This window comes from Tympanuchus pallidicinctus, unplaced genomic scaffold (genome assembly GCF_026119805.1).
Source record: "Tympanuchus pallidicinctus isolate F22 unplaced genomic scaffold, pur_lepc_1.0 scaffold7, whole genome shotgun sequence".
Taxonomy (NCBI): domain Eukaryota; kingdom Metazoa; phylum Chordata; class Aves; order Galliformes; family Phasianidae; genus Tympanuchus; species Tympanuchus pallidicinctus.
In genome coordinates this window covers 22,790,205-22,816,209 of record NW_026294791.1, presented here as the reverse complement: position 1 = coordinate 22,816,209, position 26,005 = coordinate 22,790,205, and the positions used below count along the sequence as shown (strand labels likewise).

Below are 26,005 nucleotides of genomic sequence, written 5' to 3'. Positions count from 1 at the left end.
TCCCCATGCTCTGAAAGGCTATTTGTTTTGTCTGTGTTTTTCCTTGAATGTATCTTTGTTATGCTCCTTGGCATCTTTTGGGAAACATGGTTTTGACCAGGAGCCACTTGTTTGGTATAGTTAAACTCTTTTTTTTTAACCCCTTTGATGTTCTCTGCTACCTGACTACAAACGTTCGTGCCTGGAGTTTGTTTCCTTTTTGTCTACAAGGGGGTCTGTCATGTAGTACCTTTTTACAGAAAGCTTTTTGCCTTTAGGAATTGAAGCAGATGGGTTGCCCATGGCTGATATTTAGTGTGAAGTGATTACATACCATCATTACCCAGCAGTTTTCTTCGTTCTGTGTCAGTTCTTAGTTAAGCTGGTAGCCTTTAAAAGAAAATCTCCAGCTGTAAGTTTTCGATCAGTTAAAATAAGAAAAATAAATAAGAGGACCATCAACAGAGTCTTTCCTTCAAACTCAAGTTCTTCCACCTGTTGAGGAAATATGATGGAGTAGATATTTTGCTAGGCCTGCTCCCATCCAGTTGGTGTGTATTACCAAGGAGGGCTGACATGTCACATCTATCTCTGCAGGGGAAGAGAAAGCAATGTGGAAGGAACTGTGTAGGAGTTTGTATTGGAGCGAATAGGAAAGGAAGAATTGTCCTTAGTCATTTGAGGTCTTTCTTTTTTTATTTTTATTTTTTCAAAATGCTGCGTGCATAGGCAATTAATGCCCACAGTTGTTTCAATGTATGTTTTCCTCTTTGAAAAGGACTTTGTAGTAGCTGCTCAGTGAAAGGAACGCTTACTTGTTTGTTAATAAGTGCTTGTGTTTTTACAGGTGCATTGTATGACTCCAGGTAAAATAGCCCTTCTTTTCTTTTTGTTTCCCTAACCTTCTTTCTGATGTTTTTTTTCTTTTCAAAGAAACGATTGAAAGCAGCAGAAGCAGAAAGCAAGCTAAAACAAGTGTATATACCCAACTAGTAAGTATCTTTATTGTTTTGTTCTATTTTATTTCATTGTGTCTGGGTCGTAGTTTCCATGGCCTGTCAGTGTTATATATTAGCTTTAATTATATAATGAGAGCCACAGTCGAACAATGTCAGAGAATTACTAAATTAGGTTACCAATATAACGAGCCTTCTGCTGACGCTTAAATAGGCTTGGGTTTCTTTTTATTTTAGCTGAGTTAATGCTAAACACCCAGATGCTAATAAACAACTCGGAGCCCTGTGGAAGAGAAGATGATAGCTGTAGTATTTCAAAGCTGGCGAGGATAAAGCAGCGCTGCTCCCAGCGTGCCTCTGCTGCTGCTCTGAGCATGCAAAGGGCTGAGCTGCTCCCACGAGCCGACCTCCTGCTTCAGGAGCACAGAGTGTTTCCTCCACGGGTAGCTGAGGGCTTTCCCTGCAGGGCTTTCCTGGTTACGTTGCTCTGCTGTCACGTTGCTCCTTTTGCTCGTATCATGTGCTTCCTGAAGCAACCGTTGCTTGTCTTCTGACTTCTGTACTGACTGTGCTGTTGGGGACTTGCTAGCAGGTCCATACTGTTATGCACAAACAGCAATAACAAATAACAATAGTAATTAATTGCGTAATCCTAATGCATCTGTTTTCCTTAGTTATTGTTAATATCTCCCGTGTGAATTTACCAAAGTATAGGTGTCCTGTTCATAGTGAAGGCAGACAGAGTTCTTGTCATGCCATTTTTCAACAGTATTGCCTTTTTCTGGAGGGTGTTGCTGTGCTGGGACACTGGACATCAAATTAGATGTGAACTCAAAATGGGTTAAGCTTGGAAAGCAAAAGCCAGTGTAATTTGGACTGCAAATGCAAAAGGTTATTGCAGATGAGAGGTTGGTAGTCTTGTGTTGATGTTTGATTATAGTGTGTGTAGTAGGGCTTTGTTTCAGTGCTTATTTGATAATGACTGTCTGGAGTGATATCTTGTCCCTTAGCCCTTAAATCTCAGCAAGATAATTCCTGTTGCTATCTAGAAAATGCAATTAAATCAGCAACTTACCTCTCTGCTTCAGGACAAGCCTGTCTCTGGTGTTTATTTCCAGTCACAGATGACTTTTATCAGTGTTGTTCCTAAACTTACATGTTAACTGACAAAATGGATTACAAATTTAGCTTCTCCTTCATTATCCTTATGTATGTATCAGGAAGAGTAGGAAGAGTTGTGTACATGACGATCCCACCTGAAAGCTTCTGCTTGATTTTTTTTCCCTATTAATACCTACAAAAATGGCAGCAATTTAAGTATTTCTAAAATTTTACATTATTTCTACTCAAGTTTCATTGCAAAATCTGGCACATGACGAATATATTGCATCTGCATTGCCTTTTGCCCTAGAAGAAGATTATATTCTTAGTTTTTAAAAGCAGTACACAGTGTAAGGATCTAGATATCAACATTATTGATTTGTCCTTATCATGTTACTGAGCCCATTCCTGTTTCAAGGCTTGAACCATAACGATCTGCTTGTCACCTCCATAATAAATTACTGGATGTAGCCCTGTCACAAGACCTGTGCAGAAACACATCAGCTGATTGAGTGAAACCTTTTCCAGCAGTAAGTGGAATAAAATTGTTTGCAAGTAGAGGCCCAGAAGGATATCATTTGTCTCTGGCTTACTTCCAAATGGTCGGACTTTCATTTGTTCCTGCAATGTTAATAGAAAAATCTAGAGCAAAGGGAAGAAAAATAGCAAGAAAAATAATGGAAGCAGCCTTCAAGAGTGATTTGTCATCCTACATGTATATTTGACATTGAAAGATAAGGGCTCTAAGTGAAGCTTTGTAGTTGATATTTTTTAACGTAGGAGTGTACTACAAATTTATGATATGAGGAACTGAAGCATGGAGAGACTGCATGCTTTGTGCAGAGTCGTTCATGGGATTGATGTGAGGTTCTCCAGTCCTCAGGCAACATCCTGGGTGTTGGACATCAGTTTCAGTGCTCCTCCCAAGAAGAGCCCCAGTATTGGGCAGAGATCTGTAGTTGATGTGACTGAACCCAGTGCTTGTGCGTGGCTTTGTGAGGCATCTCTAGGGCTGTGTCAGTGGGAGTGGTGTTCAATAAAGCAGTAGCAGAATCTGAATGTACAGGGAGGTTCCGTATTCTTGTTCTTTTCATCTTGCCAGTGTGATGGTAGGATTTGCAGAGCGTTCTTCTTCCACTCTCAGTCATTCTTCTGTGCATTCTTCTTCTGACTTCTGTAGCCAAACTTCTTAAGCCTTTGTGAGAGTCATATTCTGGTTTTACAGGTCTTATGGGCATCTTATGTACTTGTTACTTGCTTCTGTACGATGACAGTCAGCTTGTTGAGCTGGTGCTTGTGTGGATTAGAACATCTGCAAATCATGAAGGCTAAGGCTTGCAATGTTTGGCAGCTTTTCTCTTTTGCTTTAATCCAAACGATATCAGCAGGGGAACAACAAGGGGAGAATGAAGTGCTCAAAACACTTAGGGTCTCTAAAATGTACTGATGTAAAATGTAAATTCTAACTATATCTGTAGATGTAAAATATTGCACATAGAATGCATTGCTTTATCTCGGAATCTTGAAGCACTTCCATGAGCTGTAAATACTACCTCACAAACATCGTAAAATAGGGGAATAATATTTCCCCCTGCCTCTTTTTTAATTTAAGCTAATGGGGGAATTGGAGGATTAGGTCAAAGCTTTCAGTGATTACAAAGGGAGACTGCTTGGCAAGCTGAAGATAATTCCTTTATCTGTTTCTTTATCATCTTCTGCCTGAGGTGCAGGACTCTTCTCTTTTCCTTTTTAATGATGCAGAGATCCATTGCAGCATGGGAAACTTGGAGATGTAATGCTGTTCTAGTTAAGAGTGACCTTCAACACTTAGAAAATGAAAGGCTTTTTTCCACAAAAAGCAGATATTTACAGAAACCCAGGGGCTGTAATGAGAGCTCACCTCTCTTGTATGGGAAAGGAATCCAAACCCTTGAATTAGATGCCTAAAGGTATATGGAGTAAATGTTCCCTACAAAGGATTAGAAACTGATCCTGTTTCTTATTTTTGAGCCTCTATTTCTTAATTATTCTCTTGCATCTAGCACCCTTTCCTTAGTCACTGAATCATTTACTGACAGCATTAAGTTTGTTACTTTTAACTGCTAAAATTTTGTGCCTGTGCTGTTCTGCATGGCTCAGGGCTACCTTTTGTCTGATGGTTGCCTTCTGCCTGCACACACTTTCTGATCTCCGTCTCTTCAGATTACATTGATCTGCATAACACAGCTCTGCAACCTGTGCTGTGCCATCCCTGTTCTCTCCTAACAGTGCTTCGTTGCAGTTGAAATCCATCTAGGAGGCTTCCACTCTTGGTTTAAGAGACAGAAATGATAGTTCACCACCCAATCAGTATTCTCGCTACCTCCTTTGCATTTTTCACTTCAGCTTCATTAATTGCTTAATGATTCATTGAGTTATTCATCTGATTCTCTTGTTAATAGCCAGAGCAGGGTTTGGTGATATCAAACAAGTTTAATTAACAAATCATCAACAATCAAGAACCCTTTGCTTCTCATGTGCTGGAAACAGTTGCCCTGATGTTGTTGTCACATGCTGTGACGTTGAAGCTCTGTGGCAGGGCGCTTTCTGGTGCTTGTTACAGCTACGTTGACTGCAGACTTCCAGAACCCCAACATGTTTGCACTCTTTACCAAATGCATGCGTGGTTTGTGGAGGTCATTCATTGCAGAACCTGCTGTGCCACTACAGAAATGGGCCTTTACTGAGCCTCAGCAGATGCTTTCAAGTGAAAAGGAAGACAACCTCTACTGGCTTACAGGGTGGTGTAAGCTTTCTGCTAGAGTTTGCGCTGGAGCTGCAAGGGTCAGTTAACTTCAGAATTTGGTCACTTGGAAATTCTTTGCTTTCTGGAGTCACTGCTGAGGTGATGAAACCACCACTGATGCTACACTAGAAAGAACTCGTTCGAACTTTTTTCACCAATGATGCTCTTGAAACACCAGGCTGAGTGAAAAGCAATAACATTCTGTGTCATTTAGATCTGCCCATCTGATGTGTAAGAACGTGTGTTTTCAGAAAGCTGTCTTATAGAGCTCATTTTAAGACATTTCTCCTTGAATATGTGGGTTCCAAAACACTGATTTATTAGGTGAAAACCAAAATATGTCCACTCCCTTCATTTTTCAGGCAAGAAGTGGGTGAGATGTAATTGGCATTAGAATTTGAGCTTGCATCCAGAGGCCTGCCCCACAGGCTGTATGCTTTTTGTTGCTTCTATAGGCTGAGCCCCTTACAGCAGTTTTTGGAGTCCTTGTGGTTTTTGTAAGCCCTCTGTATGTTTCTCCAAACCTTCTTACGTGACTCATCCCATCTTCCTCCACTTCCCCAAAGTCTGTCCCTGAAATATTGATTCTCCATGCTTCTTGTTCTGCCCCCTTCCCTTCCCCCCCCCCCCCCCCCCATGCCAAGGTTCTTTTGAATGTCTCCTTTTCTCTCCCTGACAGCTTCCAAAGAGATTCTGTACTCCTCCATCTGCTCTCCATGCCAAGGTTTTGCTTGCCCTTCCGTTTTCAGCTCCTGCCAGTAACTTTTTATTTTCCTGAGTCAACATCTTTAGCAGTATATAGGGATGAGCAGAGATGATTCAGATGTTGTTATATCAGAATGTATTGACAGATGTTAATGGATTTCTTGCTCAAAGGATGTTAAATATTGGGACTTTTTGCATTCAGAAGAAGCCAAAATGCTTACTGGGAGGAGTGCAGATTATAGATTAAGTCTTGTAAGAAGGTTTATATTCCTTAATATCTCTGTGTGTTACATCCAAAGATTTAATTTAAAGTATTGAATGTTCTCCTGCAAATTGTGGCAACATTATGCAAACCTTTGCAGTAAGACAATGTGAAAATATGTGTGTGACAGTTATTTCTAGGGTTATCTTAGCCTCAATAAGGCAAAGGTTGGTCTTTCTCTGCCTATCTCTCCTTCTCCATCCCCAGTGCTGCATCTTAGAGACTTACATAAAATATCTTCACATGGAGAACAGGGAGAGATCTGTAGATAAGGTCTCTTTGCCAGCTGGATCAGAATGTCTGGGACTGTAATCAGGTTTCCTGCCTTCCCTGGTTGTTTGTAGCTTTTATGTGGTTTGAGTCTCTTAAAGATGGCATCTAACTAATGTAATATGGTCATTAGAGACAGTGTGTTTGTGAATGTTGGATTGCTGGTAAGTACAACTCCTCTATTGAAAGCAATGTGAGGAAACTTAAATCTTCCATTTCCAACATTTTCAGCCATGGTTTTTCTTAAGTCACACAGGAAATTACATGCCTTGATTAATGTTTGTCCTCCTTTTTGCTTTGTGTTTTAAGTAACAAGCCAAACCCCAACCAGATCAATGTAAATAATGTCAAACCAGGAGTGGTAAATGGTACTGGAGTACAGGCACAGAACGCGGCAGCAGGACGGGCCTGTGAAAGCTGTTATAGTAAGTGACATGCAAATATGGCACTCGTGCATAGGGAGTAAGTGCTGTGCTGTAAGCAGTAAAGAAAAAGCTGTGTGGTGTGGGTGTGGGTGGCAAAGAAGGCTTTGGAATGGCGGGGGGACCAAATTTGACATAGCAGCACTTGAGCAAAGTGTTTTTCGAAGTCATTGGTTTTACGTTGTTAAGCATAGTTATAAAGTGCATAAAGGTGAGTTAGTAAATGTCCTACATAATTGTGGGTAGCTATTGAGCAGAGATTTCAGTCACCAAGCTGTGAACTTGATGAGTTCTTATATTTTTTTTAGTGCATTTCAAAACATGGAATGTCTCTGTATTTGATCTGCTGCCTGGTACTAATCTACTGAGTTCTAATGCTTGTCCTCCTGTACAGAGAACCTTTGGATGCTGTGGCATAGGACTGTGGCATAGGAGTCAAGTCACAGACTTGCCTTATGTTCTTCTATTGTAAAATTAATGTATGGGGAGTTCACAGAATGAGAGTCTTTCATCCTTCCCTGCAGAAATTGTTGTCAACCAGTATTGCAAAATTCAGTTTCGTTGGCAGGAGTTTTTCCCATCCTGCTATGTGTTTCTTCTGTTTGTGTTTTAACAGGGTTTTGTGTGTAATTTCAGTGAAATAACAACATTGGTGATGACTGTAAAGCCAATATGAGGTTTTTAAGGTCTTTTTGCACTGTCTTTATGATGTGGGCTTTCTTTTGTAATGGTTCTAAAGAAAATAAGCTCTGAAAAGCGCTCCCGTTTAAGGACATATATAATTTCCACCTTTGTTATCTCTAGCCACACAGTCTTACCAGTGGTATTCTTGGGGTCCCCCTAACATGCAGTGTCGCCTCTGTGCATCCTGTTGGACGTACTGGAAGAAATACGGTGGCTTGAAAATGCCAACTCGGTTAGATGGAGAGAGACCAGGACCAAACCGCAATAATTTGGTAGGTAGCAGCACAACAGACCGCTTGATGATCTTGTCTGGGAAGCTTGGTGCCATGATTTCTAACTAATTGTTCCCTGTTCTTAAACATATAACAACAAAAAGAATGCCTTCAGCCCCCGCTGTAGTCCTTGGGCCTGATATTTCATGACTTGCAGAAGCTGGCACGTTAACTTCAGCTGTATGTCATTTGTTGCCAAGTACTGCCTCAAGGAGAAAAAACACCAGGTGACTTGTCTAGCAAACCAGCTATCAAATGCACGGCACAACCTCATGGCAAGAACGGGGATACCAGCCCATTTCTGAGAGTCCATTTCCATGATTTTTGTAGTAGAAGGATAAGGACTGATTTTGCATAAAGGCATTTGTTGTTTCCTGAAAATCATTCCCTTTCCCAAGGCCTTTTCAGAATTAGATATCCCAGATAGCTAGTAGCTTTTTAGAGATTCCCTATCTTGTTTTTCTGCTTCCTCCTGTTTTGCTAATTACCCTCCTTTCTTTTGTATAGTCTTTGGGTAAGCGTTTGTAGCTTCTCTTTGCCTGTGGCATTTAGTCAAAGTAAGCTCAAAGCATCGTAAGTTGAGTTGATTGGAAGGAGCATCTGCATCCCTGCAGTGGCTATGGACAGCGGAATAGTGCACACTGCATTCTGTTCTTTGATTCTTTTCTGTCTGCTAGTTGTGCTCTCATTGCTTTCTTGTTCTGCTTCTCTCCTTTTTTCTCTCTGTTTTCCGAGCTTCTGATTGCCATCTGAAGTGACTGAGATGCAGAGATAACCACCAGCTTTTATCAGCCCTGTAGCTCTTGTTAGTTAAAACATATGTTAACAGTGTGAGAGGGAAAATCCTTGTTCTTTTCAACCTGGCATATATAACCACAGGCAGGTTAGCAAGGAGATACTGCTGCAATTATTTGATTGGTTTGCTTTGTTGCTTTTCATGAAAAAGATACTGTTTTTGCTCTCTGTTGTATATAAATGTCATTCTGTGTTATTTTTTATTACGCATAGTGAACTCTGGAAATTGATTCACTGAGTTCAGAGTAGAAATTAAAACAAAATCCTGCAACTCTGAGAGAAAAATGTTCTCTCGTGCCCTGAATTTGCTTTGGGAAGTAAGCTTGTGATGCAGATTGGCCATACAGCTACTTTCAATTTTCCTTTTCTCCCTACAATGCTTTGTTGTAAAGAATTTGCATTACGAATCCAGAGCAACTCTAAGCACCCCATGTTTGAGAGTCTTTTCATAAACTCTGTAAGCACTAAATCATATGATAGCATCCAGCAACTTTTTCAGGACTGGCTTTTGGACCCCCCCGTTAAAATTTGGGACAGCCTAGAAGTCAATAAATCCCCGTGGAGAGAAAATGTTTACTTCCATAAACCTCCTTTGAAATATTTTGGAAAAAAATAACAAACGTTGATGGTAAGATTTGGGCAATGGTACATAGCTGTGCTGAACATAGTTTTGTCTGTAATGCTGTTTCTTCTCGTGTGATACGATATTCGTATCGTTATTCTTTCTGCTTTTTAAGGGTCTCTAATAATTATTTCTTTCCTTTTAGAGTCCTCATGGTGTGCCAGTGCGAAACAGTGGAAGCCCCAAGTTTGCTATGAAGACACGACAAGCTTTTTATCTCCATACAACAAAACTGACAAGAATTGCCAGACGTTTATGTCGAGATATCTTACGCCCCTGGCACGCTGCAAGACATCCCTATCTGCCTATTAACAGCGCAGCAATCAAAGCAGAATGTGAGTGGTGATGCAGCTGGGCACCTGCTTGCAAAGGGCAAAGGGGTTCTCTGAGATTCCTTTGCTATCGAGTTGCAATTCCTGATACTCTTGCCTGCAGTTAGTCCTCCCACAAAATCTGGCTCTACTTGCAGAGTGCCCTACCTGATGGCAGGCTAGACAAATAACTTTAAAAATTCATGAGGTTGTGTTTGTTTTAAAATATTCTTGTTTGCTGTTACCTTTGGCATTCTCCTGTATTTGCATCTTGCTGCTGAGACATGCATGCATGCAACCTATAAGTGCTCGTTTTGATTGGAAAGCTCTCTCAGAACACCTGAGTTATTCATGTAGCTCTGCTACAGTATCTTAATCTCTTTACCCTCTAATTCTTTCTCTTTGTTTTACAGGCACAGCACGTTTACCAGAGGCATCTGAAAACCCATTGCTATTAAAGCAAGTGGTTCGAAAGCCTTTAGAAGCAGTACTCCGGTATTTAGGTATTAAAACAAACCACCAACAACAAAAACCAAAGAAGCAAAGAGCCCTACAAGCTAATTCTGCTGTTTGTTTTTCCATTTTGTTCTGGATTTAGATGCTTGTTCTGGGTTTAAAAACAAACAAACAACAACAAAAGATGAGAAGGTTCCCATGAACTTGTCCTTTTTCCTTTTCCTGTTTAATTTGACAGACCTGGTTGCTCAGCAGCCCACTGGGAGCTTGCTAAGCTCTATTTAGAAAAATAGCTTTTAGAAAAAAGCTCTATTTAGAGCTCATCTTAAGTGAGGCAGAGGGAAATAGTGCTGTTTGCTGTATTCTCTGATGCACGCATGGACAGGTTACCTTCTGCTAATGCAGGCATGGATGTAATGTTTGGGGAACAACTGGTCAGTCTGTTCTTCCTATTTTCAAGCTGTCTGGAGGCAGCACAACAAAAAATGATTTATGTAAACAGCAATCTTCAGTCAGGATTACTGGTGGAGGTAACTTTTGTGTAAGGGAAGATATATTTGGTCACCTTGAAAGTTTGCGGGTTGCTTCCAGCTCTGTAACTTCAGTATCTTCGTTAATACAAGTGACTCCTTGCTGTTTCACAACAGAATCTCATCCATGTCCTCCGAAACCAGACCCTGCAAAGAGCTTATCCAGTTCTCTCAACAATCTGACTCCTGCTAAGTTTACACCTGTCATTAATAATGGGTCCCCAACTATCCTGGGAAAAAGAAGTTATGAACAACACAATGGAATGGATGGTAAATATTTTTCTGCTGTGTGTCCATTGCGTTCATAGGCTCCTTATTCTGTCCTTTTGGTGTGCAGGGGTATTAAGATTATAGGCATAAGTTCAGGTTTTTATTCTTAGGGTTGCATTTTCTTTTCCTTTTGTAGAAGTTGCATCTTCCATTTCTACTTTTGGCTATGGCACATGGTGCATGCTGCCTGGGTAGTGCATACACATAGGGTTACCTACCATGTTAGTGGAACTCTGCCTAGCTTTACCAACCTGGCAAGTGTGACAGGGGGAAACTTCTCTTTTTATTTTATTTTTTTATTTTTTTGTAATGAGTAGTATGAAGAAAGCCTTAATAGCCATATCCAGTGTTATTTCCTTTTACTCGCGAGGTTTGCAGGTTTTTGATTTGTAGGTAGTAGCTGTGTGTTTCCCAGGTGACTCTGTAATGTATGGATCACCTGGGTTTCAGAAAAGCTCCAGAGGCTGTGTGCCATTGTGAGAGGCAGGCTGCTGCTTAGGCAGGGCAGGCACAAGTGCCGGACTTGGTGTGCCACAGACCTGCTCCTGCCTTGCACTTCTGTTGGCACTGAGAACCTCTGATCAGTGGAGGCTGGGCTTCGTCTCCCCAAGAGTAAAAGGCAAAGGGAAGGTGTTTGAAGTAGGAGGCAGACACAAGATATTCTGGCATGGAATGCAGGGCTCCTTTCTGAAGAGCTGCTGTTGCCTTAGATTGCTGGGAAGAGAAGGTGCAGTCTTTTCCTCAGATGATGATAAAAGGGCCTATTGAATTCAAGTGATCTGAAGTGAAAAGATGGAGGGGTAGCTCTCCTTAAAAACGGAGTGGAACTTCAGCTTTACAGTGGCTCTGAGCAGGGAGGGAGATCTCTGTTGTCTGCCCAGAAGTGAGCACAAGTTAAGTTAACAGATTTTTACTTGGAGAGAAAACAATTATTTCCTGCTGTGTTATTCCTATAGACTTAACCTGTCAAAATAGACTAAAATTGCAGAGAAGTTTCGATAGAGCTGATAGAGCTCTCTTTTTTGTTTCCTTTTATTTTTAACTTCATATGATTACTGTCTGTGTTTTAACATTAAGAACTTATAAAACTGCTGTTGTTCAGGTTGCTGATGTGATATTTTTCTCTTTTCTGTTCACTTGTGCTCTATCAGGCAACATGAAGAAGCGCCTGTTGATGCCTAGCAGGGGTAAGACCTTGAAGCTGCGCTCAGCTTATGCTAGGACAGTGACTTTTAGTTTCATCTGCTGGCTTATCTGTGCTTTGTGGCTAATGATGCTGTGTGTACATTCTGTGTTGATGTCTGTGTTCCTTGGGTAACCATTTCCACCTGTGGTTATGCTGCTCACCTTCCAAGCTTTCCACATGCAGATAAGAAATCATACACAACCGTACTGAAGTCATGAACTGATGAATAATCTCTTCACTTTGACAGTTTTTAGCAGTTTTATGGAACTACTGAAAGCTGTGATGGTTAGTTTGAAACTAGCTATTGTTTCACTGTTTGACTTCTAAGAAATTGAAGTTTCTTACATCCTGAACTGCTTTAAATTCACATTGACCGAAAGAAACAGAAGATGCACCAGGTCCTAGGCTCAAGCCTCTGTCTTTTCTGTTGTTGAGTGGACAGTCTCACCAAGGTGAAGCTGTCTGTATGTCCTTTACTTGCAGTAGAAATTACTTTTTTTTTTTTTTTTTTTTTTTTAAATTTCTGTGGGAGAAAAAAAAACCAAACCAACCTGTTTTGACTAAAGAACAGTCCTGAAGGCTTTTGTTTGGGATGATGCAGAAGAGATGCATGTGATGTTGTTTGTCTGCGTTCAAGCAGTCAATTTGGAATAGCTGGGATCTACAACGTGAGACAGGCAAACACAAAAACTTAGGTTTAGGCATTAAGTGACCTGCACTGCATGCCCTGATGTTAAGCTTTGTCTGTAATGGCTGAGATAGCAGATGACTGTTACCAGTGTATGTGTGCATGCATGCAGAAATGCATGTGGAGAATACAGCAAGGGTGAGGACAGTGATCTTTGTTCTGTCTTGCTGTCCTTGGGATACTTTGATACTTTCTTCCTGAGTTTTTAATGTGCTTCTCAGTTTTGGGAAAAATAATAGCACTCTTCCATCTCAGTCAGTCTGGCTTCCTCAGAAGCTTGTCCAGTTAGGAGGGAGAAAACAGAGGAGTAACTTGAAATGTCCACAGCTCCTGGTGACTTGTGGCCATTTCTGCTGCTCCTTGTTAAATGTCCTCATCAGGAAGGCGAGAGCCAAGTTGCTTAGCAGACAACACACTCCAGAAGGATGGAGGTGTTGAGGCTCAAAGGACTGAAGAAGAGCTCACCCCTTCCCTCACACTGTTCCTCTGGAAAGTGCTGGATTTCATACCCAGAGAACATTTGCTCGTTGTAAGCAGAGCACAGTTTTAGGGAAGCACTTGCCCAGGCTGCTTAGAATATGTGTTGCTCTGAAGCATACATGAAGTTGTGCAGGGGCCATCTCTCAAGTGCTTGCTGCTGTCAGTTCCCAACCTGCCACCAAAAGGCTTGGAGCACCATTTGTTCACGTTACTGCCAGGTAACTGAGTGTGATTCGGATCCATGCTGTTTACCTGCCAGAGTAACGAGTGTTAATGAGATGTTGTGAGCAGTTCAGCTGAGGCTTATTGGTTGGGATTAGTTGTGAATAGATAACATTTACCACCCTGCAATTTCCACACGTGTGTTGCTGGAAGCTTTGCTGAGGTGGAGCAGAAGAACCACCTGCTAAGAAACAAGTCTTAAAGAACTTGTACTGAGATCTGGTGGGCACAAGGAATTGGGTGGTGAGAGTTTGGTTGAGCCAGTTGTGGTGTGGAGCCAGTTTGTGTTGGTGCTGCTCAGTGTTAGTGCCCAGGTGCCCCGCACAGGAGCTGGCTAGCTGTGCTGGCATGAGGCACAGCTACCTAATACCTGTTGTCTGTGCTGTGCCACAATGAGGAATGTGGTGTGAGACATCCCCTTGGTTCTGAATGGAGTCACACTGCCTTATTGGTTTGGGGTCTGCTTCTTCAGATGGAGGGGAGGAGGTCAGAAGAGAGACAAGATATGACTTGGAAGCATTGTGGAGAGAGTGAAAGGCACTGAGAGTGAAGCAACCAGAATTTAGGAGCTAACAAGTTAGGACTGTGTAGAAGATTTGAAATGGACTCATCTATCCAGAAGTGCCTGACTTTGGGATTATAACAGTCCTAAAACATGAGGAAAAAATTAATGAGAGTAAAGATGAATTATTGTAATCGTTCAGATTCTTGTTTGTAAACATAGATGTACTGGGTAGCTCCTACAGACACTACAGGAAGGATGTTCTGAGTGTTTCCTTCTTCCACAGCACAGTGGCGTACTGGCTGTTTTAGGTCATTTTACATAGGAATGTACTGCAAAAAAAAACCTGAAGGGAGAGGCTGACAGACGCTTTGTCTACTTCTGTTGAAACAGTTTCCAAGGAGATAATAACTTACTGCAGTGTTACATGGATTATCCAGTCTGTTTTCTGTTGGCACGCTGTGCTGGTGGCATCTGGAAGATACCTCATGGCAATCTCTGAATTCTAATGGCAAACAACTGGTATGGTGGGCTTCAGCTGAAGTCTCTTTGCTGAAAACTGGTGATAAAAGCCTTTTGGTGCTCGGCTGTTCTTTCCAAACTCGTGGGGGATGTTGTCTGTGCTGTAAGGAGTGATGGGTTGCGGAGCTGGCGGTGTGTGATGGGTCAGTATGGCTTTCCTGGTGGCCAGCTCCTACCTAAAGCACTATGGAATCGAGAGGTTGCTTTGCTTTCTTTTTTGGAATTCAGTCCTCAGAAAAGCCTAATTAATGAAGTGCTGTGAATATTCTGCTATAAATGGGAATAGTTCCTAACTGGCTGGCTGTAGCGAAGTGCTGACTGAAAGGGGAAAGGTTGGGGGCAGAAGACCACCTCATCTGTGCAGCTCGAGCTCCCTGTGAAGAGAAGCAGCAGTGGGAGCAAAGGAAATGCTGGGAAATGGGAATCTTGGTGGGGAGAGATCAAGGATGAAAAGGAAAGGAGGCTGCCCTCACAGAGCAGCAGCCTGAACTAGTGTAACTAACTATGGAAACATTGGAAATTGCTGAAATGTTAAGATGTTAAATGTTAATGTAAGAGATTTTTGCTTGAAAATGTTGATCTTTCTCTTGCTACTGTAGCTCCAGCTGAATATCTTTTAGCTATCCTTGTTCTCAAACTTCCCTGTTTAACCCTCTGCAGCCAAACTTTTCCAAGCTTCAGATGTGATTTGTCTGTACAATCAGCCAGAGTTTTGCCTGATGCTTCAATTCCAAGGGCAAGAAAATTCACATGGCTTTTTTTTCCCCCTTCCACTTTGTTTTATAGAAAAGCATAATTCTTTCATCCGTATTTTTGTTTCTCCTCTTGAAATTGTGTTAGAGGCATCACCAGGCACACCCTGTCTTTCCCAGCACTCCTTCGGTGGTAGACTGCATGGACAAACTCGTGCAGATCTCTGCTTTTGGAACATCAGAAGCACAGGGAGTCTCATAAGCTGTAGTATACAATGAGGTGTTAAAAATGCATACATTTATTCCTTTTTTCCATTTATGTTCTGGTGCTTTTCAGACAATATTTGCCGTGAATGTTTCTCTAGGGAAGATGAAGGGACGTTTTACTTTCTGGGCCCTGGTTACTTTTGTCCTTCCAGGTGTTCAGCATGGGGTAATGCTCTTCCATACAGATCCCTACAGGGTGAAGGGAGGGAGCACTGTGAGGTTTTTTTCCCTTGCACCATGCTAGCTTTCATCTAATCAAATGAGCTTTTCAAGGTTGTCACGTGCGCTCTAAAATTGGCAGAAAAGAAGGGAGCATGAAGGAGTAACAGGAACAAAGGGGGAAGGCTTTTCCTGGCAACAAACATGCATTGATAAAAGTGTTATGGGTTGTGCTCCATGTAAAACTGGAGAGGGAGAGCTGTGGAAATGATGAAGGCCTGAAAAGCACGCTGCATCATGGAAAATAATTTTGTCAAAGCAGAAGTTGTAGATGTTTGTCTCTGCTGAGAAGGGCAGCAGAAGTGTAATAATAGAGGGCGATTTAGCCTAGCTGGGACTGGAATAATGAGCTGCAGCAGCCAGAAGGTACAGCAGGAAGACTTGGGCTGGAAACAAGCTGCAGATCTTTGAGTGAGATGAATGAACTGTTGGAATACTTTGCTTCTGCTGCTGGGTGTTTCTAGAACAAAATGGAGTGTTGACCAAGTTTAATGTGTTCTGATTTGTTGTTTCTCAGCTCCTTCTGTGACAACATGAATGAACTCCTGGAGCTGGAAGCATTACACCTCTGTGAGCCTAGAGTGGCATTAATGTAATTATTAAGAGATGAACATGAAAATTGAAATAGTATTTGTGATCAATAACAGCTGTTGCAGTGGAAATACAGGGATGTTCCCTGGCATCAGCTAGGTGGGAAACTGGACTGAGCCAGAAAGCACCTTTGGAATGACTTAGGCTTTGCAAAAAAAACTGATGTTACCTTGATGCATAAAGTGCATTAAGATTCTGCCTTTATCAGCAGCGACACTTCCAAAGTTGAGGATACCTGGCCAGTACCCCTGCACATCCAGGAATGGCTGTAAACAAGTGCCAGTATCGCTCCCTTGGGAAATAATGATGCAGTACTGTGAGAAGTCTTGGCTTGAGCTATTGATGTCCAGCTCAGTGTAATGCTAAGGCCAGGATCAAAAATGCTTGGTGCTGCTTGAGGCAGACTATTTCTTGCCAGCAGTGGCATTGCTTGGAGGAATGGCAGGTAGCTTGTGATGCTTCTTGTACCCAGGCGCCTGTGCAGTTTGTTTGGTTAGATCTTATGTCAAAAGCTGAGGTTATTTTGGAGAATTCTATTTAGTGTTTTGTATTCAGATGTTGAATTATTATTATTTTTTTTTTCCCCACTGTCTCCAGCTTAGCCATGATGCTATGATGAGTTTCTTTTGCTGCTATGGAGAAGGAACTGGAAATGAAATGAGGAGATGGACTTTTCACTCTGGAACAAAGAGTGAAAAACATTTAATTTATGAGCGATGGCACAGAACAAGATGTAAATATTGATTTAATGCAAGTAGAGTGCATATCCCAAGGCCTTGTTGGGAGCAGGTGCAATTAATCTGAGAAGAAATAAATGAAGAAATGAATGATTAAGAATGCAAAGGCAGAATTGCAAATGACCTCAGTGATACAAAGCCTGAATTTCTGTGTGTATGTGGAGTCTGTGTGATATGCATCATATATACACATGTCATATGTGTGTATATATATACATATATAAAGTACAATACTCTTAATTCTAACAACAGCAAGTAATTCAGTGATTTCTAGTCCATATAATTAGAATCATCAAGCCCTAAAGCAGCAAGCTGTGTGGCTTGATGACTTTTTTTCATAACCACTCAGTGTGTTACAGTTGCCAGAGTGTACCATGCCTTTTAGGAATGAGGGTGAGTGGCAGTGAGATACATTCAGATGGAGCCAGGACCTGCTTGGCCAGTGGCTGCCTGTAGTTGGAAGGTCCAGCTTTGCACCAACAAACACATCATCTGTGAGGCACTGCAGAGCACATCAGTGTGAACTCTTAGACTGAATGTTTTAGGAACATCTGTCCAAATCCAGCACAGTTTGTGTGCAGGGGTTAAATGAAGGAGGTGGATAATGGACAACTACTCGTACAAAGTTCAAGCTGCTCTGTTTGGATTTACTTATTTGGAATGCTGGTTGTTTAATGTTGTCTTGGGTTTATCTGTCCAACAAGCAATCACTTCTGTGTTCCATTACAAACAAGACAGTCTGTGTCTCTGTATTTGTTGCATGGGGCTGGGCTACTGTATTCTGAACTATGTGAACCTTTCCCTTTTTTTTAACCTTAGATCTTTTTTTTCCTTTTCCTTTGCCAATCTTGGTAGGAACTTACCTAGGTAAGTAAATTGCAATTTTAACATTGTTTTCATATACAACAGAATTTGAAGAAAACTGAAAATTAGTCCAGGTGGTGTCAGGTACAATTTCTGACCTGTTCTGCTTGTTGCACTTGTGTTCCTGAAGGTTTATAGCCTTTGTTTGCTGGAAGGTGGGCCCTCAATCCATTCACAATGGGAACACACTCTCAGCAGTGTCAGAGAGGCACTAAGGCCTTCTTGCAGGCTTGCAAAAACTCTGTATATGTGTGTGTATGTCAACACAGATTTTATTTTTTTTGGCAGTGAACTGCTAACCTGGAAGCAAAATCCTTGTTCATCATACCTCATTCATGCATGCTGCTTTTTTTTTTTAATAGCTTGCTCACAAATGTGGTACTGTTGGTGTTTTTGTTACGGCTAGGAAAGATGGAGTCCCAGCAGGAGTGCTTCTGGAAAAGGAAAATGCATATAAAGAGCATGTGGATCTGGAAAGCAATGTATTTTAGCGTGGCCTGCATTTTAAGCTGACTGGTTGTGAAAGTATTGTCTGAGTTCTCAGTTTTCCTTGTAACTGAAGATGTGCTTATGAATGGTGCTGCATATTGCATGTTCTGTGTGATACTTCTCTTCAGTAAGCAGAAGTGAAAGCAAAATGCCATCAGTGAGTGATTGATGTCTGTGTAGATTGAAAAAATTAAAAAATGAGGCTTACACAAGATGGAGGACCTGTGTTTTTCTGCATGGTGCATAGGCTGAAGAGTGGAGTGAGTAAGTTCTAGGAACAAAGAATGAAAAAGCATCAGTTTATGTCCAGGGGTTGGAGGCTGGGCTGCTCTTCTTCCTTGATACCAGGGTTAGGTCTGTGCACACTTGTGCTGCACTGTCATATGGTCTGTAAGTATATAGGCAGTGGTGTGTATGTTCCAGCACAGAGAAGTGCTTGTAGAGACTTGTAGCCAAGTAGGAGAACAGCAATACTTGATGCTTATTCTGCAGCTTCTTCATGATAGCTGAAAATACCTCCACTCCAAGCAACACTGGGTGTGCTGCTGAAGATTTAGGCTCTCCTCCTTTTCAGCATGGCAGTTATGTGTTATGTATGGCTTAGAAAAGGAAAAAGGCTGAATTTGAGCTATGGGAGTGGTTTCTGGATAGTATTCAGGTTCTAGGGTCGTCTTGCAGTAACCAGAATTGCAGCAGCAATGGGCATGCAAGTCTCTCCTCAGGTGTCGGAGGGACTGGGTATGCTGGTTTGCTCTCCCATCCCACCCAGAGCCCACCTTCCCCTCCAGGTGTTGGTGCCAGCTCTCTTTACCCTCTGGGGTGCTGTGGGGTATTGCTATGGGTGGTGCAGGAAGTTATTGTTTGCTATTTACTCCCTTATTAAAGTGAGAATTAGCTCCAAGTGGTAGGAGATTGTTACGTGAGAAGAACCAGGTTGGTAGATCAAGGGGTGATGTCTGCAGCTTTGATCTTGACAGAGTAGAGGGTTCAGTGGACCGTTGTGACCTGCTGTGACCGTTTTGGACTGAAATCTCATCTGTAATTGTGCTTATGCCTGGGGAACCGCAGTCACCAAGTTGTCAGGAGTGGAGGCTTGCTCCAGGATCTCTTTTAAGCTCTGTGCTCTGCTTAGTTGTTTGGCTGCCATTTTGGTAACTGTATAGAAGGGTCTGTGGCAAAGGGCACCTGCAGGTGTATGTTGCTTGGTTCATCTTCACCTAATCTGCTGGGACCTCCTGGTACTTTCAATAAGTAGTGGAAATTTTGGCAGGAGGAACTGAATGGGAAGAGTTCTTCTAGTGCCTTGTGCTTTCTCAGTGCTACAGAAAAAAAACAACACATGGTCTTGAGGTTTTAGAACATGTGTCAGTGTCTTTGACTGCAAAAGAGTGAAAGACTTGCTTGGAGTCATCATTGTAGATGTTTTTCTTTGTGATACTCAGTTCTTACAGGTGCATCTCTGATAGACCTCATCTCTTACAAAGAAGCCACTAAAACCTCTGGGTGAGGATCCATGGTTTCCAGCACAGCTGCTTCCTGTTGCTGTGGCAGCTGTGCTGCAGTGTGTTGCAGATGTTATGCTGTCTGCTCCTCTTAGGTGTCTGATCTGGGTAAAAGCTGCTCACTTAGCAGCAGCACTTCAGCTGCTTATACTTGTACTGTGATTATTTTTATTGCAAACTGAAGCTGGTCTTTTCAGTGTTTGTTTTCATATTGATTCCTTCAAACTCTAGTTATCAGAATGTGACGAAGGGGAGAAGTAGCTAACTGCTGCCTTATTGCTGTGGTAGCAAGAGTATGAATTGTATGGAAGTCGTATTTTTTGTGTCGTATTTTACTGAAGCAATATTTTGTTATGTGCATTTTATTCCAGAAGCCAGAGCTTATGGGTGGGGGTGTCCCTGTTGTAGACCACCGTTTCCTCACTTCTGAGGACTGGAAGCTCTGGGGCTCAGAGCTGGCCCTCAGCCTGTGCCAGTGCCAGCATCTCCTGGAATATTCTGGGTTAATTCTGGTGCTGAGGATTAACAGTTCTACTGTCTGATGTACAACCAGCAGTAGTCATCACAGCAGGAGCCACGTATCAGCTGCTCCTGTAGGCTCATATTCCCTAGTACGAAAAAAGAGCTAATCCTGAGTGTGGTTAGCAAGAAATACATGGCTTCAGTCCAAGGCGTAGCATCCATGGATTTACATCTCCCAGAGATCCTGTGAATGAGGGAAGTACTATCTTCCTGTTAGGGAAGGGAGAGGAAGAAAGCAAGACCTAAAGCTCAGCTTCTGGGCTGCAGCCAGTGGCTCTGGGCCATGTCCTGCTGGCTGTGCTGTCCCAGCAGGCACTGTCTCTTTGTCCAGGCACAGGCAGCTGCCTGCAGCTGGATGTTGCTGCTTCTGTGTGAAAGATGAGCAGTTATCTGGCACTCACGTCACTTCTGTTAACATCCAGAGGTTGTTACTGGTCATCTTGGTGCATGGCACATCTGTTCTGCAGATTTGGTGGAAGTCATCTTGGCACTGCTTCTTCATCTCTTTGGATACTTAACCAAAAAACATTGCAAAAAGCATGTGTCTTCACATTTGAAGTAGCCAATAGCATACATCTCTACTGAATGAAAACAAACTTGGTATAAACCTTATGTGAACTGTTGATTGCTAATGTGGTGTTGTGATGCTCAGTGCTCAGCAAGGTATCCCCCATTGCACCCTTCTCCCTCACGGTGCATCACTGTGCCTTGTATTTCCTGCTTTACCTGCCACGAGTGCATCCTGTTTGCTCTTACCAAGGAGGATTTCAAGGAATCTGCTGGAGTACAGGCCATCACCTGTACTGTCTATTCTTGCTGGGTTCCATATTTTGCTGTTTTTATCCCAGCTTAGCTAGCTAACAGTGGGAAACAGCAAATGCCAGACTGAAAGAGTTGTGCTGGGAAACTTGTTAGTAATGTGAAGGCAGAGTTAGTCACTGCTTCTGTAGCTGGTACCAGTACTGTGTGTTTGCTTTGTTACACCAACCTTCTTGCTTTTCAGCCAGAAGGGGCTGAGAAACATGGTTTGGAGCTTTAGTGTTAATGGCATGATGTTTCCTAAGAGCATGCATTTCAGGAAACCAAGTAGTCGTAACAAAAGTGTTTCTTAGATCTACTGGTCCTTTCTGTGCCGCACTCTGCTGCCTTAGAGCAGCACTTTGTTCTCTTGTGTGCCAAGACCTGCAGGCTCTCATCTTAGCGAGGAACAGCGCAGCGCATACCTCATGGTGATGTGATGGGGTGTCTGATGGGGTAGGAAGTGGCAACCGAGTAAAACCAAGCCCTGGTGCCTCCTTGCACAGGTTGTGCTGCTGGAGGAGGGTTTTGCATGGAGGGCTGTGCTCAGTGATCAATGGGGCTGAGCCTGGGGAAGGGTTTAGCAGTGGTAGGTGAGAGCAGGTTATCTCTGCAGTCTGCTTGCTAAAAGCTCAGAGCTGACATCTGAGCACGTTGTTCCCTGGGCACCTAGGGATGACAGGAAAGATGTTACTTGTTGCTGTCTTGACAGTATAATACCTTCTACTTTCTCCCTTCTCGGTACCAGTAAATTCCTCAATAAAACCAGAACATCAGTTTTTCCCAAGGACTTGAGGAATACTTCAGGTCTAAAAGAGGAGGTGTACTCACAGTGGTAGTTTGACAGTGTGAGTAAATGGAGAGAAGACTGAGCAAATGAAATGCTTTTAATCTGGGGGCTCTGCTCTGCAAACCACCTTGTTAAGGAAGCTCTTTTCCCAGTTACGTTCCAAGGAGGGGAGAAGTTAGTTTGGTAGAAAACTATTGAGCAAAACAACACAGTTGCAATCATAGTTGCGTGTTTTGATTTTGTACTTTTTCTGTCTTGGCAAAGCAATGGTCTTACCAGCTCTATTCTCTTTCCTGTTTGTTAGGTCTGCCTAACCACGGACAAACCAGACAAATGGTAAGAGAATGCTCATTTAACCAAACAGGGAAAAGAAAAACAATTACTATTAACCCTCTCTAGATAGAACACCCCATTAAACCGTAGTGTTTCACTTCCATCTTTGCTGTTTGCAGCTGGTCACGCTTCCCAGTTCCTCAGGAAACTTGAATAAACAATTATTTTGGGGCATATGAAAGGTCCAAATGACTGAATAAAATTGAAAACTCAAATCAGTGATTACATCAGTGAGATTGTTCTGAATGGAACATTTTCTTTCTGCTCCTATGGAAACTGAGTGGCTGTTTATAGCAAAGCTCTGGGATGTGTTTCTAGATGGAACGTGTTTCACTGAAGGAGGAAGGCTTACATGATGGAAGGGTTTGTTTGGAAAAGTCTGTTCTGTTTTGTTTTTTTCTTTAGGAAGTTGGTGTGCGAGTTGTCTTCTGAGAATGCTTGTTCTTTTGTGTTCCTTTATTTTTTTCTGGAGTAATAACGATTCCTTTCATCCACGATGCTGAGATTTATCAAAGGACAGAAGCAAATAGCCAGTCTGACTGACGCATCTCTGGCAAAATGCTGTCGCACCAGAGTGAACGTCATGAGAAGGGCCCAGCACAAAGGCTGTGCATCACTTTGCCCCTTCACTGGTAGTTTTTGTCAGACCTCAGTCTCACATCTCTCTGCTCATGGGAGAGAGCTTGAAGCATAATTGTATTTCTGGCCAGAGAAGATCTGCTTGGGGTGCTGATGAAGTGGAGCTGGCCTCAGCAGGTGAGCTGCCACAGTGCGTTGGTGTCAGCAGAGTCACTCCAACACGGATAAATCAGGTCTGAATGATGGGCACCAAAGAGTGACCACAAGTGTTCGACATAGTGACGTGCTCAGCTGGTGGGCAGTAGCAGGAGGCTGTACCTGGAGAATGCTGTTCAGCTGGAAATAATGAAGCATTCATCTGGTTTCTTACTTGAGCATCTGATACGAAGTGGCAAATTACATTTCTCGTGGCATTCAGCTTCACTTCTTGATGCGGAGGAGACTGGCTACTTGTTTGTGTCTGCTGTATAAACCAGCTCAGTGCAGTGTGACAACCTAACACTTGTTAGCTACAAGGGTGGGGACCCTGAACTGCCTCACTTCTGGTTGCTCAATAAAAGATGCTACTGAACTGAAAACTGAAGGTCCACGTTTCAGGATGTGCCATTTGAAACGTTGCTCTGTGCAGGCAGAGGAAAGGTGACTGAAGCACGCAGGTCCCCCTCCTAGGTATTTCCAAGAACTCTCTTGGGAGTTGTTCTGCATATATAGCACATGGGGAGGAACTTTCCATCATAACACGAGTGGAAGAATGTTCTTGGAGAAATCTGGAGGGGCAGAGGAGACAAAAGTCTTTCAATGGAAACCTTTTCCTTAATAAACCTGGAATGTAAAAGCAATTTCTTCAGGTATTTCCGTGGTTTGCTGTGGTGCTAAAATTGTTGTGTATAATATCATGGAGCTGGGCAACTAAGAAATCAAATTGTTACTGCACTTGTGTACAACAGTTTTAAAGAGCTTAGGATTCTAAAGGGTGGGGTTTTGTTTGTTTAGCCTCAAACCCTCTTGTTTGACAAGAAGCAGGTATGTCTAACAGAGTTGATTAAGGCTGGTCAAAAAAGGTCATAAATCAATTTTTATTTTCTCCTCAGATAGAACATGTCAGATGCAGGGTGGTTTTTTTCCTCTCCTGTTGAACGAACTGAAGTCTGCTTGTATTAAGTTGAGTGGGTTTTTGCCATCAGCTGCCCATCTTAGGGCTTGAGTGCACCTCGTGTCCCCTCCTTTCCCTTTGAGGTGGCTTTGCCAGGTGGGACGTCCCTCCTGAATGTGCTCAGTTTCCCATTTCGTGGTCAATGGGAAGCCTTGGTGCAGCAGGGGAGGTGGTCTAGCCTGTGAGGTACCAGAATTAAATGTTGTGGCATTTCTTGGCGTTTTCTGACCAGCTTTAATTCATGCATATCCATTTTTTCTGGGCCCTTATTTCGCATCTTTCCTGACTGTCCAGTGTTACCAATTTCAGTGGGATTTCTCAGTGTGCTAATCAGCAGGAAGAGGGGCAGCAGAACTGGACTTCAAATGATCAAGGACAGCTGCATTTGCGAAGCTTAATCCTTTGCTCCCTTGCATCTGCACCTCTCTTATTAACAGCTCACATTTTTCCAGTTGAGTGGAAGGGGGCTGTGGGTGTGGAAAATGATAGCTTTGTCATTTCACAAAGCGAATGTATTCTATTTGGGAAATCTGTGTTGTTAAATGCTAAAGAGATTTTGTGATGAAAGAAGCTAAGCTTTGTAGTTGTAGATTTGTTTACAATAACTTGTTGCAATTATATACCATCATCATTAAATAACAACCTCTTTACAACAAAAAGGACGTTGGGTAAGTTTGGTGCCCCAGAATAAATGTAAATTCAAGCTTTTCTATTTCACATGCTGTGTAACTAGACTTCCTTCCCTGGAATCAATGGAGTTGCTCTAGGTTTATGGTAGCAGCTGAAACCTAAGTCACGTGCTCAGTCTTTCAAACTCGATGTCATCTTTCAGACACAAACAACAGATTATTGGTGATGGCTTCCATTTGCAATTTGTTCTGTCGCTGAAGTATTGCTGCCCTGTTGTATAATGGAGGTGCCTAACTTCTACTGCTTGTGGACAATTGCTTCTGTGTGAATTCTGCATTCAGTCATGGGCAAGAAGGGTACATGTTTCCCAGAACCTCTGAACAACTAATATGCAAACTTTTAATTCTCTTCTCCTTTGTTTGAGCGCTTATCACGTGCTGTTCAGGCTTGTTGCAGCCCGTAACTGTACTTTTTTATGTATCACGTCAGGGACCAAGCCGAAACTTGCTGCTCAATGGGAAATCATACCCAACAAAAGTCCGATTAATTCGTGGTGGATCCATGCCTCCAGTGAAAAGGAGGAGGATGAACTGGATTGATGCACCAGATGATGTTTTCTACATGGCCACTGAAGAAACCAGGTGAGAAGCTTGGGCTTTTAGGAGGGTTCAAGGGATGTCTTCTGGTGTCTGTTCCACGTGGAGGTTACTGCTGCAGACTGCATACAGGCACTGCTGCTGGTGCTTAGACTGATAGAGGCTTAGCTGGATATGCCTCATGTCTTAGTGCCTCGTCCTGTGCTTACGTTCAAGAAAAAAACAGATTCTTGTTCCTGAGCAATTCCTTTAAGATCTGAGCAGTAAGGTGAAGAAGACAAGAGAGACATTCACCTGGTTTAGACCTATAAATGCCTGTGGAGATCCTATCCCAATGTATCAGAAACAGAGTAGGGCCTTCTGGTGCATTGGTAATGCTTGAGGAGCTGCACTGCATTCACTGCTCTGCCTTGCTATAAAAGCTTTTATGTTTACATACACTGAAAACTGCTGAATTGTGCACAGCGTTATCCACTCTTGGAGCACATATCTCCCCTGGTGCAGATTCTTGGCCGCAATAATTTGTTGATGTTGCATTGCCCTGTATGCCTTCTTGCACACTGAAATCTGTCACATTGCTTCCCAGAACATCATTTGTGCCCCCCAGGAGGCAGGAACAGCAGCTTTCTGCCCAGCACCTAGCAGAGACAGGCGTGACAACTGTGGAGTGCCTGTGTCCTTACAAGTAACCAAGGAGGACGTGAGCTTTGGGTGCTTGTTCTCTGTGGTACTACTAAATAAGATGCTGCTTTTGAGCATTCTTGTATTAATCATGAAGTGCATGGCTGGTCTAGAGTTGTGATGTCCTCAACCTCCTCCTTAGCCTGCAAAGCGTTTCAGGAGTCAAGTGACTGTTCTGTTTCTAGCAGTGGGCTTTGTATGTGAGCTGAGGGGGTGATGTTCAAGTTACCATCCACCTGTGCATTTCACCCTGGTTCATGTCATTAGCCTCTCTTCTCTTCTTTTCCTTCTCTTTCTGAGAAGTGCTGTGAAAGTACGGGATCCGCTGTATAATAGAAAGCAAAGTGAGAGAATTCATTAGTTTTTAAGGGAAGCATGTCTTTATTCCTGTCATCTTGCTCTGATGAAGAGGTGCTGGGATCCCTTTACAGATCTGCAGCTCTGACACATCCACGTGCCATGGCAAATGTAAGGCTTTCATTCTCTAACTCAGTCCTCACGTGCTCGAGGCATATTTCATGATCCTCCAGTTGCAAAAAAAC

The 26,005-nt window shown here is 42.6% G+C and overlaps 1 protein-coding gene across 6 annotated transcripts in view; it reads left to right on the top strand.

The window, feature by feature from the left end:
• The window catches only part of MTA1 (metastasis associated 1), a 70,137-nt gene that overhangs the window by 40,135 nt on the left and 3,997 nt on the right, over window positions 1–26,005 (top strand). For 2 of the 6 annotated variants that reach the window (XM_052666659.1, XM_052666660.1), the window contains exons 11-20: window positions 913–971; window positions 6,368–6,483; window positions 7,285–7,436; window positions 8,999–9,188; window positions 9,578–9,667; window positions 10,268–10,420; window positions 11,572–11,607; window positions 17,382–17,393; window positions 21,796–21,827; window positions 24,676–24,827. In XM_052666659.1, coding sequence (XP_052522619.1) covers window positions 913–971; window positions 6,368–6,483; window positions 7,285–7,436; window positions 8,999–9,188; window positions 9,578–9,667; window positions 10,268–10,420; window positions 11,572–11,607; window positions 17,382–17,393; window positions 21,796–21,827; window positions 24,676–24,827 — 992 coding nt within the window. Of the gene's footprint in view, window positions 1–912; window positions 972–6,367; window positions 6,484–7,284; window positions 7,437–8,998; window positions 9,189–9,577; window positions 9,668–10,267; window positions 10,421–11,571; window positions 11,608–17,381; window positions 17,394–21,795; window positions 21,828–24,675; window positions 24,828–26,005 lie in introns of those variants that run through there. The other 4 variants (XM_052666661.1, XM_052666662.1, XM_052666663.1 and 1 more) reach the window with 4 other exon arrangements.